At 34.6% G+C, this 13,810-nt stretch overlaps 1 protein-coding gene across 1 annotated transcript; it reads left to right on the top strand.

Moving 5' to 3' along the window:
- The first annotated feature begins 4,521 nt into the window (after positions 1-4,521).
- On the top strand, positions 4,522-11,891 carry LOC122294918. The gene is made up of 15 exons (XM_043103909.1): positions 4,522-4,728; positions 6,074-6,202; positions 6,546-6,635; positions 6,742-6,843; positions 7,133-7,213; positions 7,300-7,418; positions 7,526-7,627; positions 7,870-7,986; positions 9,656-9,721; positions 9,864-9,930; positions 10,462-10,515; positions 10,597-10,686; positions 10,995-11,057; positions 11,148-11,186; positions 11,480-11,891. The coding sequence occupies exons 1-15, from the start codon at positions 4,711-4,713 to the stop codon at positions 11,597-11,599; spliced, it is 1,257 nt and encodes a 418-aa protein (XP_042959843.1). The 5' UTR covers positions 4,522-4,710; the 3' UTR covers positions 11,600-11,891.
- The last annotated feature ends 1,919 nt before the right edge of the window (positions 11,892-13,810 follow it).

The following is a 13,810-nucleotide window of genomic DNA, read 5'->3' as shown; positions in this document are numbered from 1 at the left end:
AACTTAATGGAAAACATTACTTTGCCTCCCAAAAGTGACCGCTCGTCAAATTTTTTTATTTAATAATTTAAAAAGTGATTTTTAATATATTAATATATTTTTTATTTTTTAAAAATATTTAAATATATTTAAAAAAATTAAAAAATTAAAATATCAAAATGTGATAGTGGTCAAATGGAATGGCAGCAGAGTATCACCACTCAAACTTAATTTGGACCACAGTTCAAATTAGACTAAATTCTTATTAGATATATATCTTGAACCCAGCAAATTAACAAAATTAATTATCACAAATAATTAAAGCTGATCTATTGATTCAAATTAGGTATTTGGGCGTACGTGCGGCCATGCATTCTCACTTACACACTATAATAAAAATGGACAATTGCGACCAATTAATAATAACGAAATTGATTGTTAATAGTCTTTTCTTTACTATTAACTAGTCGTAAAAATCTATTTTTCTTGTAGTGACACTAGTTAGCTAGCTAGCTAGACAGGGTATGGAATATTGGGTACGTATTTATGAAATGTACGTGCGTACCTATCTATCTGCTCTCGATCTATATATGCTTTCGGGCGGCCGTCATGAATGACAGTACCCTAGCTAGCTCGATCGGTTTTCATGAACTTTTCTAGTCGCAGTACCACTCTTTATATATATATGGGATAAGTACCCAACTACTGTTCTAAAACGGCTGAATCTTTACCATTTGAGTAATGCTAAATCTTTTGTAAAAGGAAAAATATAGGCCTTGAATTTTTCACGCTTTTTTTTTTTTATTTTTTTTATTTTTTTTTTATTTTTATGGTAAAGTCATCTTTTTATAAAAGATCGACTTGAACTTGTACTTTTGAAATTTGTATGTGCCATTTCTCTTATCATTTATGATTAATTTACTAATTAAGGAGACTTGCATTACGGGAGATTAGGCATGTTCAACCGGGTTCCAACCCGGGAATCCGGGTGTACCCGGGCCGGGAACCGGGTCTCAAATCTGGACCGAAACCCGGACCGGGTTAATCCGGATCAGATCCGGTCCGAAACCCGGATGTATCCGGGTTTTGAAAAAACCGAAATCCGGATTTTGGGTTGAACCCGGTTTCACCAAACTTCAACTTCTCTCTCTCTCTCTCTCTCTCTCTCTCTCTCTCTCTCTCTCTCTCTCACTGCATCTTCAGTACCCCGGGGCCCCCCCGCTCTCTCTCTCTCTCTCTCTCTCTCTCTCTCTCTCTCTCTCTCTCTCTCTCTCTCTCTCTCTCTCTCTCTCTCTCTCTCTCTCTCTCTCGCACAGAAATTCCTTCTCTTCTCAAATTTCAAAGCAATAGCGCAAACATGTATACCCGGTCGAAGGCCTGCCCTCCCCGTTCGACGACCCAGGCTCAAATCTTTCAGACTCCGAGCTGCTTATGAGATCCTCGCAAACTGCTTATGAGATCCTCGTCGCCGCGTGTCGGAGCACCGGTACGCGGCCGTTGACCTACATCCCGCAGTCGGAGGAAACCGAACGGGCTCCTACGATCTGTCATTCGGCTTCGCTGCAGAGGTCGCTGATGTCGTCCGCAAGCAGCCGGGTGAAGAAGGCTCTAGGGCTGAAAACGTCGTCGACTTCAAAGAGGAGGGTCGGTGGCGGTGACTCGGTGAGTCAAGGGCGAGGGAAGAAGGCAGCCGTTACATTCAGTTGGAAATGGCAGGCGTTGCTATCACCGGCCAGAGTATGCACTGGGTTTGTAGCAGTTTGGAGCTGCAAATCTGAGTAGAAACACGGGTACTCGGCGTTGCTATCACCGGCCAGAGTATGCACTGGGTTTGTAGCAGTTTGGAGCTACAAATCTGAGTAGAAACATGGGTACCGGGTTTTAAACCGGAACCCAGGTTTAAAACCCGGTACCCGGCCCGGGTACACCCGGGTTTAGACATCTGGGTTTCGGCCCGGATCAAATTCAGGCTGAAAACCATAACCGGGAATCCGGTTATCCGGGTTCCGGTCTGGACCGGGTAAAATCCGGTCCAGATGAACAGTCCTACGGGAGATATGGTACTTTTATATATATGTATATATATATATATAGGCGCCTCCTGATCTAGTTAGCTCCATTCGCATTTTCGAGAAAAAAATCACAAAGAAACGTCCTGCATGCGTGAGGCAGGTACTACTAGTAAAATTTTTTGGAAAATCTAATAATAATTATGGGCATGCATGTAATGATTTGCTGATTGATTGATTTTTTTCTAGTGATCAGATAGATCAAGATGCATGACTGCATGCAACGTCACAATTAATACCGTTTACGATCGAATTCTAAGTATTATTCTCCAACAAAAATACCAACCAAATATATTATATAATAATTAATATAAATAAAGCTCTAAAAAAAACTGATACTAGAGGGAGAATTAATCAAAGTACGTATGTGAAAGCTAGCTGTGAGTGTGGGGAGAAATGATATGGCATTGTGGGTATTTATAGTTGAGTTTTGTTACATATAAACGAATTCACATATCGATCTAAGTATCAATACTGTTACTTTTATATTTAAAATTTAAATTGATACCATTTTTATTAAATGTCTGACTTTCTAACTAGTCACTTTGGATGGGTAAGCGTATTGGTACATATGATCGTTTACAACAATATTTTTCCTTAGCTAGAAGCTAATTTGGAGGAGTAGTACTACTTATTAATCATGGGCAATATCGATCAGAGGTTGACATGGCCGGGAAGAACGTGGAGGATGAGTAATATTATTGGGGAAAAAAGGATGATTCATGTGGGAAAGGGAGGCCGGGAGGAAGCATGAATATATGGAAGGGAGTTATATCATGTGGCGAACAATATCAGTTAAGGAGAGTTGAAAGAAGCAGCAAGTTACATGCATGCATGCATGTTATATGCAGCTTAATTAGAAGATTGACCAAAAATATAGGTAGGTACTCATGTACTCATGATCATTGGAAATTTAAAAAGTAAAACAAATGCATGCATGCAGTCCTTGTTTCGTTGCGAAATACTTGCATTTTTTATTATATATAATATATATAGTAGTTAATAATATTAATTACTTGTAAAACAAGGCAAACTGATCCAAATTTTATGTGTTCTTTATAATTAATTAGATCAGTACGTACTGGGATCATCTAGCTGGGGATAGAACTTATGGGGACGGGTGCAGCGTTAATATCCATTAATTTAATTCAAGCTTTTTGAGTTAGATCGACGTTTTGGTAGGCAAGGACGGTGCATATATTCATTTCAATCTAAGGTGTATTTTGAGTTAGATCGACGTTTTCGTAGCCAAAGGATTGAAGAAGGTGCATCCATCTTGATTAATGTACATACCAACATGATATATATATATATAATATATATCGCCACATCCAGACTAATTACAACATGATTATATATATGGCTGGTGGCATGAACGCGTACTAAGTTTTAAGCGCATAGAGTTATTCTATTCTCAGTCTGTTACGTAGAGTACATCATCTACTATATGTACATTATTTAATGATAATATTTGATTTGTAAAATTGAAATTTTAAAATTTATCATCCAAATTAAATTATATCAAATAAGCATTTTACTAGTTGTGCTATATATACACACAAACTTGAGAATAAATCTTTTCTTACAAGAATATCATCATTTTTTTTATTTAAAACCTAAAGGGATTACAATCTTAGGTACGTGTGTGTATATATAAATTAAGCTCAACATTCCTTAATTAATTTCGATGATATTTTATAGTGTTGTAATTAGTTGAGCAATGCTATCTATAGTCCCCCATTTCGGGACTGCAATGCAAGTTTAGACAATTTTATTTTTAAAATATTTTAAAATTACAAAAATATCTTCCTAAAATGATATTTTTTTCTTATTTGATAAAGGACCTACACATGGGAACTGCAAATAGAATTTGTTTAATTTAGTTATATATATAAGTGTTTTTATAAAGGCGCACATAATATTCCTAATTTTCTAGGACCATATTATTCAATTTTGAAAGAACTCATTAACATAATCAACTAACAAGGTCAATCCTAGATGCATATATATAAGCAATATTGCAAGAGATTAATGATGCTGGCAGCAATTAAAAAATATTAATGAACCTTAACCAATGTTCAATAGATAATGTTTTAAATAGAGGTTTTAAGGAATCTTGATCAAGTCATGAAATCTATCATCATATTTACTAGTTATTTTATATTTGACCAAGAAATTTATTCGTATAACTATAAATAAAAATATATATACCTACTAATATTTAATATTGTCTAAAATATTTATATGAACAATAATAATTAATAGTATTCTTTTTATATTATTATTATTTTTAATTTTCTAATCTCCCGATCTATCGAGGTTCCTTCATACGCACTTAACATGACCACCTCATCATGCATGTTATGATCTTGAGATTCATTCGCTAAGAGGTGGTATTTGGAGGAGAAAAGAAGTGTGAGTCCTTTAGAAGTCCATCAAACGTCATGAGCTTTATTTCCGTTTCCCATAAGAAGAAGAAGTACTACTTTTGTAGTTGTAAGTAACTTCTACAGAACACTGCCAGCTCGTTCAGACGCTTTTTAGACAAATATCGCTAATCTATTCGTCTATATATATATGGAAAGCTCTCAGCTTGTTTCTGATATTCCGATTTGTTCTTGATCTCTTCTGTGCGGCTCTGGAGTCAGTTTTATAGATCAATATGAAGAAGTCGACTTCTGTATGTTTCTCTGTGTGTGTGTGTGTGTGTGTGTGTTTCGATGGTTGCTTGTTAATTTTCCTGTTCTTTACTTCACAACAAATAATACATGCTTAATTGACTTGTCGACGAAAGCTTCTTGAGGTTCTTCGTTAGTTCGTTTGGAGTTCATGTGCCCTGACCAGTACTGCAATGAATTACATGAAGTAGGTTGAAGCAGCAATATATATGCACCGTCGACCCTCGGGCCACCAAGTTAATACACACACACACACACACATATATATAAATAGAATGTTTATTAATACACCAAATAATCTACGTTCACCATGCATGCTTGAATATCGTAATGGAAATCTCCACACATTACTATGCGGTAAAAATAGTCCAGCCCAAATATTTCTTACGATTGATTAACACAGTTTTGGATATATCGCCAGGTCTTCATTAACATATGTATTTCTTATGAGGGTTTGATCTTCCTGATCAACTGGCGCTTCGCAGTTTGACAGCCATGATCTCCAATATTTGTTGGTTATGGTCTCGTGCTCGTAAATCTCCGTGCTGTTCTTCCATGTTTGCGCTTGGGCGCGCTTTGGGATTTTCATGCTTGTTTTATTCTGTCGTTTTCTAGAGAAAGGGTGAAGTGAGGTGCCCAACCTCTCACGTTCTTGCGGGCCGGCCGGGTAGTGATGCGGCGGAGTGTGAGAAGAGGAGGGGTTGCCGGTGGGAGAGAGAGAAGAAAAACGATATTTGCGGTGTTTGGTGCTTAACCCGTGCACTCTTTTGAAATAATGGATAAATTTAAAGCCATATAAAAAATTATTTTTTTAATAACAAATCCTTTCCTTTTTTCTCTATCTATCAATATTACTCGAGAAAAAGCATAGAAAGAGATCAACAGACAGAAAAATACTTGACATATTTGACATGTATATATAAAAAAAAGTGTAATCTTGGTTAAGGGGTTAAGCATCAAATGTAATCTACCCAAAAAATCATGGGACTAATATCATAGCCAGAAAAGTTTCATCCCCGCCAGTGATGATACCTCCTCTGGGAATCCCATTTCGTTTGTATACTTGTTGAAACTTGATTGCTTTGGTTTGACTTGATTCCCTATTGCAAGTTCACAGTTTTTGTATGAACTTACTAAACCCTGGAAATTCTGTGAGATAATAGGAAATTCTAAGGACAGATGACAGCAATTACTCTTCTAAAGCTATAATGTCAAGAGAATCAGTGTACCTGAGTGATTATTTTTCTACTGCTGCTTTATGCATCCAGTCTATTAGAAGGAAATCATGGATGCCCTTGCCTCCCTTTCATGATACTAATATTCTTTTAATTTCCTGTTTGCTTACAGATATATGTAATGATAGAGCCTAAGATCAGGCCGAGAACAATGAGATGCACATTCCTTTCCGCTCTAGTTTTGATTTGTTCAGCTTTATTGATCGTAGGAAGTGCATTTTTAGTCACAGAATATAAAGAGGTAACATGTCCTTTCAGCTCAGTCATTACCACTATATATATGTAATAATTTATACTGAAAACAAACTGATTCATTTAGTTTGATCTCTTGGCTCAGAGGTATCTTATAATTGAAATGAGGTCCGAACTACAGTTTTGTCAGCATCATTTTCTTACTTATGCTAGCTTAAAAATAAACTTGACATTTTCGTTCATATCTTCTCTGAAAATGCTATATAAGTGCACCTTGAACAAAGGAATACATTGACTCTATATGAAAGCATCTTAATCTTGTGCACAATTTTATATGCCCAAAAAGGGCAATTTACAAATTCGAAGTAATAATGAGAGCCTTATTGGCACAGAGGTTTTCGCCTTGGGGATGGGTTGAAGCTGTGCAGAGTGTTAGAATCGAAGTTGATGCTATGCAGAGTACAAGATCTAAGATGTTTGAGGTATGTTGCTACTGCTCAAAAGCCATATAGATGCATGATTTGTTCCTTCTTTTAGTATGTAATGATTAGCTTTTATACTCTTGTGTTGATTCCTGTTTACATTCAGACTCAATGCAAGCACCAAGGAAGTGAACTACTACCCAAGGGAATCGTTTCCAAGACTTCTGACTTGGAAATGCGACCACTAGGGGAGCCCCTGGATAAAAAGGTGCATCAACTTTTAGGTGTAAATTTTAGTGGCAGTGTGCCATTTCAAGTAGCGTCACTTGGTCGTTTTACTAAAGAACCTTGTTTACTTTCTTGTTCAATGACTTCTGATTTAAAGTGATTATTGGTCACATTTTATTTTGTAGCAAGCATTTTTAATGCCCATGATTTGTTAATCAACCATAAATTCTGAACTTTGCTTATTTGGGCTACAATTGAGTTTGGAGTCCTTTATTCTCCAAATTATGTGATTTTTCCATCAATTTATGTATAATGCTACTTCTGTTCAGAACTCAAAGTCATTCGCGAACTTGTTGGCCATTGCAGTTGGCATAAAGCAAAAGGAAAGTGTGAATAAAATTGTAAAGAAGGTGAAAACTCAACTTTCATGCCCTCGTTACATCTATTTTCTGTAGTATCATTGGATTTAATTTCTCTTTTCACAAATGAATTACAGTTTCTTCCACATGATTTCATCGTGATGCTTTTCCATTATGATGGCAATGTGAATGATTGGAAAGATTTAGACTGGAGCAATCATGCCATACATGTTTCCGCAATTAATCAAACTAAGTGGTAATTTTTATTTGATACCAATTAGTACTAATATATATATGTATACTTATTCGAATAAGTCTAGTCCATCCTCACTAACTCATCTAGCTTTCTTTTCCATGAGTTAGGTGGTTTGCCAAGCGTTTCTTACATCCTGATATTGTGTCTAACTATGCCTACATCTTCCTCTGGGATGAAGATCTTGGAGTTGACCATTTTCATGTTGGAAGGTCAGTAAGCTTGATTATGAGTTTGTATATGCGTATAACTGAATATGCATTTTTGTAAATATATTTTGTATGTAGGATGATGTTTTTGTTGTGTATGTTCATGTATGCATTTATGAAAAGATAATGTGATGGTTTCTCTTGTAAAATATGGATTGCCAAAGAATTTACCTAGTGTGTATTCGAATTTTTCAAGTGCAACATTTGAAGTTTTGACTTTTTGTGCCTTAATTTCTTCCATGCAGGTATCTAAGACTTATTAAAGAAGAAGGGCTTGAGATATCACAGCCAGCTCTTGATCCTAATGTATCAGAGGTTCATCATCATCTCACAGCAAGAGACAGAACATCAAAAGTACACAGGTTATATCTCTTTTACAAGAAAGTAATGTTTCAGAATGAGTAACCCTATAATTTGAGAAGAACTTGAGTGCAATTGAAAACATCTATATGAAGTTCAATTGCAATATCTTTATGAATATTATCTATAGTGTTGCCCAGATGACTAACACAAGAGGGGGGGTGAATTGAGTTGTATTAAAAAAAATAACAATTATAAATCAAATATATAATATAAAATATAAACAAAATATGAAATAACAATAAATATAAAGAGTAAGGGTAAGAGAGAAGCAAACTCAGTATGTTAACGAGGTTCGGCCCCACTGCCTACGTCCTCGCCTCAAGCTACCCCTTGAGGATTCCCAAATTCACTATTCAACCTCCTTCAGGTGGAGATAGAAACCTATTACACCTTTGAACAACACCGCTACAAAGGATCCGTGTAGAACACCCTCTACACTTGCAATCACCTTACACGTGGTGATTCAACTATTCCCTGTGTAGAATACTTTCTACACACACAAGGGTTATACACACCCTTTTTCTGATACAAAAGCTGATAGTGGGTAGGTTATCAGAAAACACTCCTCAACGAGTGAAATAAGAACAATACAGCGCAAGCTATATCTCTCAAAATGAACAAGGATTAAGGCTCAATGTTTAGAGGAGAGAATGAAAGCTTTGAATGAATGTTGTATGCTCTTGGTGTTGTAAATGTGAAGCTCTCAAATGATCTATTTATAGGCATATGAGACTTCATATTCAAATTTAAAAAGATTCACATGTCAAAGACAACATCATTCACTTTTTCAAAGAATTCAAATAAAAGGTTCTTCTTTTTCAATTGTCAAAGACAACATCATTCACTTTTTCAAAGAATTCAAATAAAAGGTTCTTCTTTTTCAATTGTCAAAGACAACATCATTCACTTTTTCAAAGAATTCAAATAAAAGGTTCTTCTTTATCAATTGTCAAAGACAACATCATTCACTTTTTCAAAAAAATCAAACCTAATTTTTTACTTTTGGCATATGACAAAATGAGCACACTTTCATTTTCAAAAAATTCAAACCTAATCTTTTACTTTTTGTATAAGTCTAAAAAAGCATCAATCACTTTTGAAAATATTCAAATAAAACATGCACATGTGAAAGATGACAATCAATCATCTTTAATATTTTCAAAGTTCAACCCTTTAATCAAGGCATGCACATGCAAAAGATGACAATCAATCATCTTTCAAAATTTTCAAATTTAATTTTCAAAAATATTCATGCACATGTGGAAAATGTATTTTAATGCTTTATGATAAAATATTAATTTTGAGCATTAATCCTAATTTCGAATTTTGAAGAGATTTACAACATTACTCTATAATTTTAATGTGAACTTGTTCCCTTCTTGCTCATGCTTGTTTCCTTGATGTGCTTGACTCCATTGTGTAGACAACTTGAGCTTGAGACTTCTTTATTCTTTGAATTCATTTGTTATCATCAAAATCCATGTGTAGATTTATAATCACATGAAACTTAAAACCTTGAGTTCAACATATAGCTCTTGCCTTATGTTAAAATTTGTTTACCTACAATAGCTTGCCACAAACTATTAGACTTTAATTAATGTGAATTTCTTAGTTTTGTTGTTTCTTATTCGAAATCTATTTTGTGGTTGCTATTGCATTGGTTAACAGGAGGACATACAAGTTGATTGGAAGAACACAGTGTGATGAAAACAGCATAGATCCTCCATGCACAGGGTAGAAAACTTACTTGCAGATCATTTTCCAGTTGATAGTTTTCTAACATGACAAACATAGACATAAACATATTTACTATGGATGTGTTTTGCTATCAATTCATCATAGTGAGTATGTATTTGATTGCTGATGTATATGACAGATGGGTGGAAATGATGGCTCCTGTTTTCTCAAAAGCATCCTGGCAATGTGCTTGGCATATGATTCAGGTTGGTCATCTTTTACATAAATTTTTCAGAGGCTATTAAAAAATACATGAATAGTGGAATTAAATAATTAGACATTGGAGTAGAGTATAATCAGAGAAATATCTTGGTTACTACTTACTAGTTTATCCACCATTTTCCAATGCCACCGCCAAACATAGGGTGGTGGGTGGAAGCTCTTGGGTTCAAATTCCATTTCCACGAGATGCCTGGATTAAGTTACTAAGAAACAAAACAAAAAGAACAAGAAAAAAGAAGAAATGAGTGATGACTAGTTTTCACCCTCCACTTTTCAGAATCATGCTTTATAGTTTATTATAGAGGTGAGAACGGATTTGCATGTTGCTTTATGTCATTACAGAACTTGAACAGTTGGATGGACCAATTTAACCTGAATTGAATTTGAACCATCAATAATCAGATTTTGTTTTAACAAATAAAATCATTACATTATTAATAGCTTCTCTAAGATGGATTGAAATAAGGCTTCATGAAGATTCTCCGCTAATGTTTTCCCCCCTAATGTTGTTCTAGAATGACTTAGTTCATGCATGGGGCTTGGATTTTCAGCTTGGTTACTGTGTTCAGGTAATTTTTGCATCCTGTAAGTATAAAGATAGTTTCAATTTGTTATGTGCATTAACATATATGCAAAGCATTCTTTAACAGGGTGATCGGTCTAAGAATATTGGAATAGTTGATTCCGAGTACATTGTACATTATGGTCTTCCTACATTGGGGGCTTCAGTGTCAAACAAGGTTAGAATTTTTTTAACTATTATTGTAAAATAACAAAGCCATAATCCTATAGTAGTTCCTTTAAGAGAATGCTTTCTACACATTTAACCTACCTAATGAAATATTCATTTTACATATTTAATGATATGTTCCTCACAACAAATTTGTAATAAATTTTATCATCATCACCATCATCATCATCATCATCATCTTCTTCTTCTTCTTCTTCTTCTTCTTCTCTCTCTCTCTCTCTCTCTCTCTCTCTCTCTCTCTCTCTCTCCCCAATACATTTATTTACTATCACTAACTAATGATTATCATTGATGAAGAAAATTGTTGGGAGACCTAATCGAGCTTTTCAAAATATGAGCGTGCATGGTGCAGGACAATTGGTATTTCATCAAATTCTAATATGCTGTTCATTACATTTTTAAGGTGTCTGAACTAATATTCATCAGTACTAAGCAACTTTGAATTTGCAGGCCACATCATTGTTGCATCAATCTGGTGGTAGAGCTGCGGTAAGCCCCTCAGTAAATCTTGCACATACAAAAACTCTTCATTTTTCCCAAAGCCTATGCACAAAGGAAGCACATATTTTTTTTTCCCAATATAATCATAATGAAGGTGTAATGTTCATTATAAGCTTTGGTTAGCTGCTTTATGTTGATTATTAGATAATATTTTGATGCTTTGTGCCCCCAAAAGTATTTTACCTTAGATGTTTAAGAGATCCTATTTAAGTATGGTGTCATTTGATGATCCTGGTTGTTTAAGGTTATATTGGCATCCTTTGATTCCTGTTCTTGTGCAGGTGAGGTACAGGTCATATGTTGAATTGGAGATCTTCAAGAACAAATGGAAAAAAGCAGTGAAGGAGGATGATTGCTGGAGTGATCCGTATAAGAAGCCACTGCAACAAAGCAAAGTCTAATATGTATTTTTAGAAGTTGGTCCATCTCTTCATATTAAGAAGTTGATTGCCATACACATGGTGATACATCCATTGATCTAAAATAGGGAGAAGAGTATAGTAGAGCTCCCAAATATATACAATGCCTTTCTTCTTTACTGACCAAATACAAACAATACTTAGAATTTGCTGATATGATAGATATTGATGCTTAGACCTTGGTCATTATTTTGTAACAATACTATCATTATTTGTGAGAATTTGATTATTGAATACACAAATTTTCTTCAAGATAGTAAGAAGGAAAACTGAATCAGTCTCTTTCTATGTTTGCCGCTATTTATAGTAGTAATTATCATTAATATTATCTTTTATCCTCATTGTAAGTCCTCAAAATAGATTGGGCAGGCTATTGCTTGGAAATTCTAAGTGTTTTTCAGTTGCAGAAGTACTATGAATTTTCAAGTAATAGCCTAAACTTGCTTATGCAACATTGATTCTTAGAGTACTTGAGACAATTTCAATGGATGTATGCATGAATATATGTATATATATGTGCATTTAGAGGAAAGAGAACAAGCTTTAGAAAACATAATGCAAGAAATTGCGGGCATCTTAACATCCTTTTAGACCAAGTTCTTTTAATTAGTCCCAATCAACAAATCTCACCTCTTGTTTTGGTAAATGACTTATGAAACTGAAGGCATTGGACACAGTAATGCACTCACTCAAAAGTTCAACCATGGGTCGGAGTATATCTCAAAGATGAAGGTGTGGAGGAATCCACCAATACGATTCAGAGCATAGCACACATATTGTTTTTGGCCACTAACCATTCAACTCTTTATAAAGCATTGTGTGCATATTAGTAAGCAAACAAACACATAACTTAATTGACGTTGAAATCTGTTGTCATTTCTCGTCTCAACATCTATATCATGATGGTATAGGGAATCAGTGTTAGCCAAAACATTCTTTAAACATCTCAAGATGTCTCATTATATTAAAGAAACACTAGTTCCTTGCAAAGTTGGATTGAGAACTTGGGTAGATAAAATATATTATAAGCTGTGATTGGAGAGAGAGAGAGAGAGAGAGAGAGAGAGAGAGAGAGTTGCCTATTTTCTTAGGTTGTGTTTGGATGTTGAGCTGAGTTCTTTATGAATAGTAGTAAGTTGAGTTGATGGAGTGAGTTATATGAGATCCATCTAAAATGAGTTTAAATGCATTTGGATGTTGAGTTAAGTTCTTTATGAATACTAGTAAGTTGAGTTGACGGAGTGAGTTATGTGAGACCCATTTAAAATGAGTTTAAATATATTTAGATGTTAAGATAAGTTTAGTACTACTTATAAAAAATTGAAAAAATTTGTGGGCCCCACCTATAAAGATGCATTGAGTTGAAAAAGATTGTGGGTCCTACGTGTAAGGAAGTTTTGAGTTGAAATGAGTTTAGTAATTTAAAACCTAGATGGATGTTAGATTCAGTTTAAAATTAAATTAAACTGAGTTCAACAACCAAACAGGGCAATATTTCTTTTTGTCTATCACTAATATACTCTGACTTTCTACTGACTTATTGGAATTGAAGTGACAAGTCAAATCTTGATAAGCATCTCATATAATCTCTATCAAGATTATTTCAAAGATCAAAACTGTTCATCACCATCATCCACCATGCTTTCTCCATTGTGAACTACCCAATCTAGAAGCTCTTCCTTGTTTTAAACCTCACAGATTGTAAGAATCACCACCTTTTGACTAGAAGAAAAATTGCACAAGTAAAGGAGCTAGGGTATATTATAATAAAGCATTTTTTTGACTAAATTAAGTATTAAATCACCACCCACAAACTTATATAATTTCATATGATACCTTAGATCTACTTTACAATAAAATAGTTTTACAATTTAACGTACTATATCAAGTTATGTCAGTTTGTGAGTTTACTTTTATGTGATAAAGTTTTCTTTTATATTTATTTAGGTTGGCTCTTTTATCCTATAAACACATGCACGACTAGGGCTAATAAACAACACCTCGCCCTTTCCACCAATTTCCTCTTCTCAAAGTGTAGGATCTTTCTCCCCATATATCAATGTTTGACTCACATCTCCTAATGTCCTTGCTATATCACAACTAGAAAACTCAGAAAGCTACTCAAGTTTCCATGACCATGCTTTTATGTGGGTTTGATCAAATTGAAAATTTTCATAATTTCGAGTAATCTCA

This window comes from Carya illinoinensis, chromosome 14, assembly GCF_018687715.1.
Source record: "Carya illinoinensis cultivar Pawnee chromosome 14, C.illinoinensisPawnee_v1, whole genome shotgun sequence".
In the NCBI taxonomy this organism is placed as follows: Eukaryota; Viridiplantae; Streptophyta; class Magnoliopsida; order Fagales; family Juglandaceae; genus Carya; species Carya illinoinensis.
This window is presented reverse-complemented; position numbering and strand designations above follow the sequence as displayed.

Excerpts from the sequence above, each read along its gene's own strand:
- LOC122294918 (XM_043103909.1), top strand. Across the intron at positions 6,203-6,545 it reads TAGTCACAGAATATAAAGAG|AGGTTTTCGCCTTGGGGATG; the intron begins GTAACATGTCCT and ends TTATTGGCACAG. Across the intron at positions 11,058-11,147 it reads TGCATGGTGCAGGACAATTG|GCCACATCATTGTTGCATCA; the intron begins GTATTTCATCAA and ends TTGAATTTGCAG.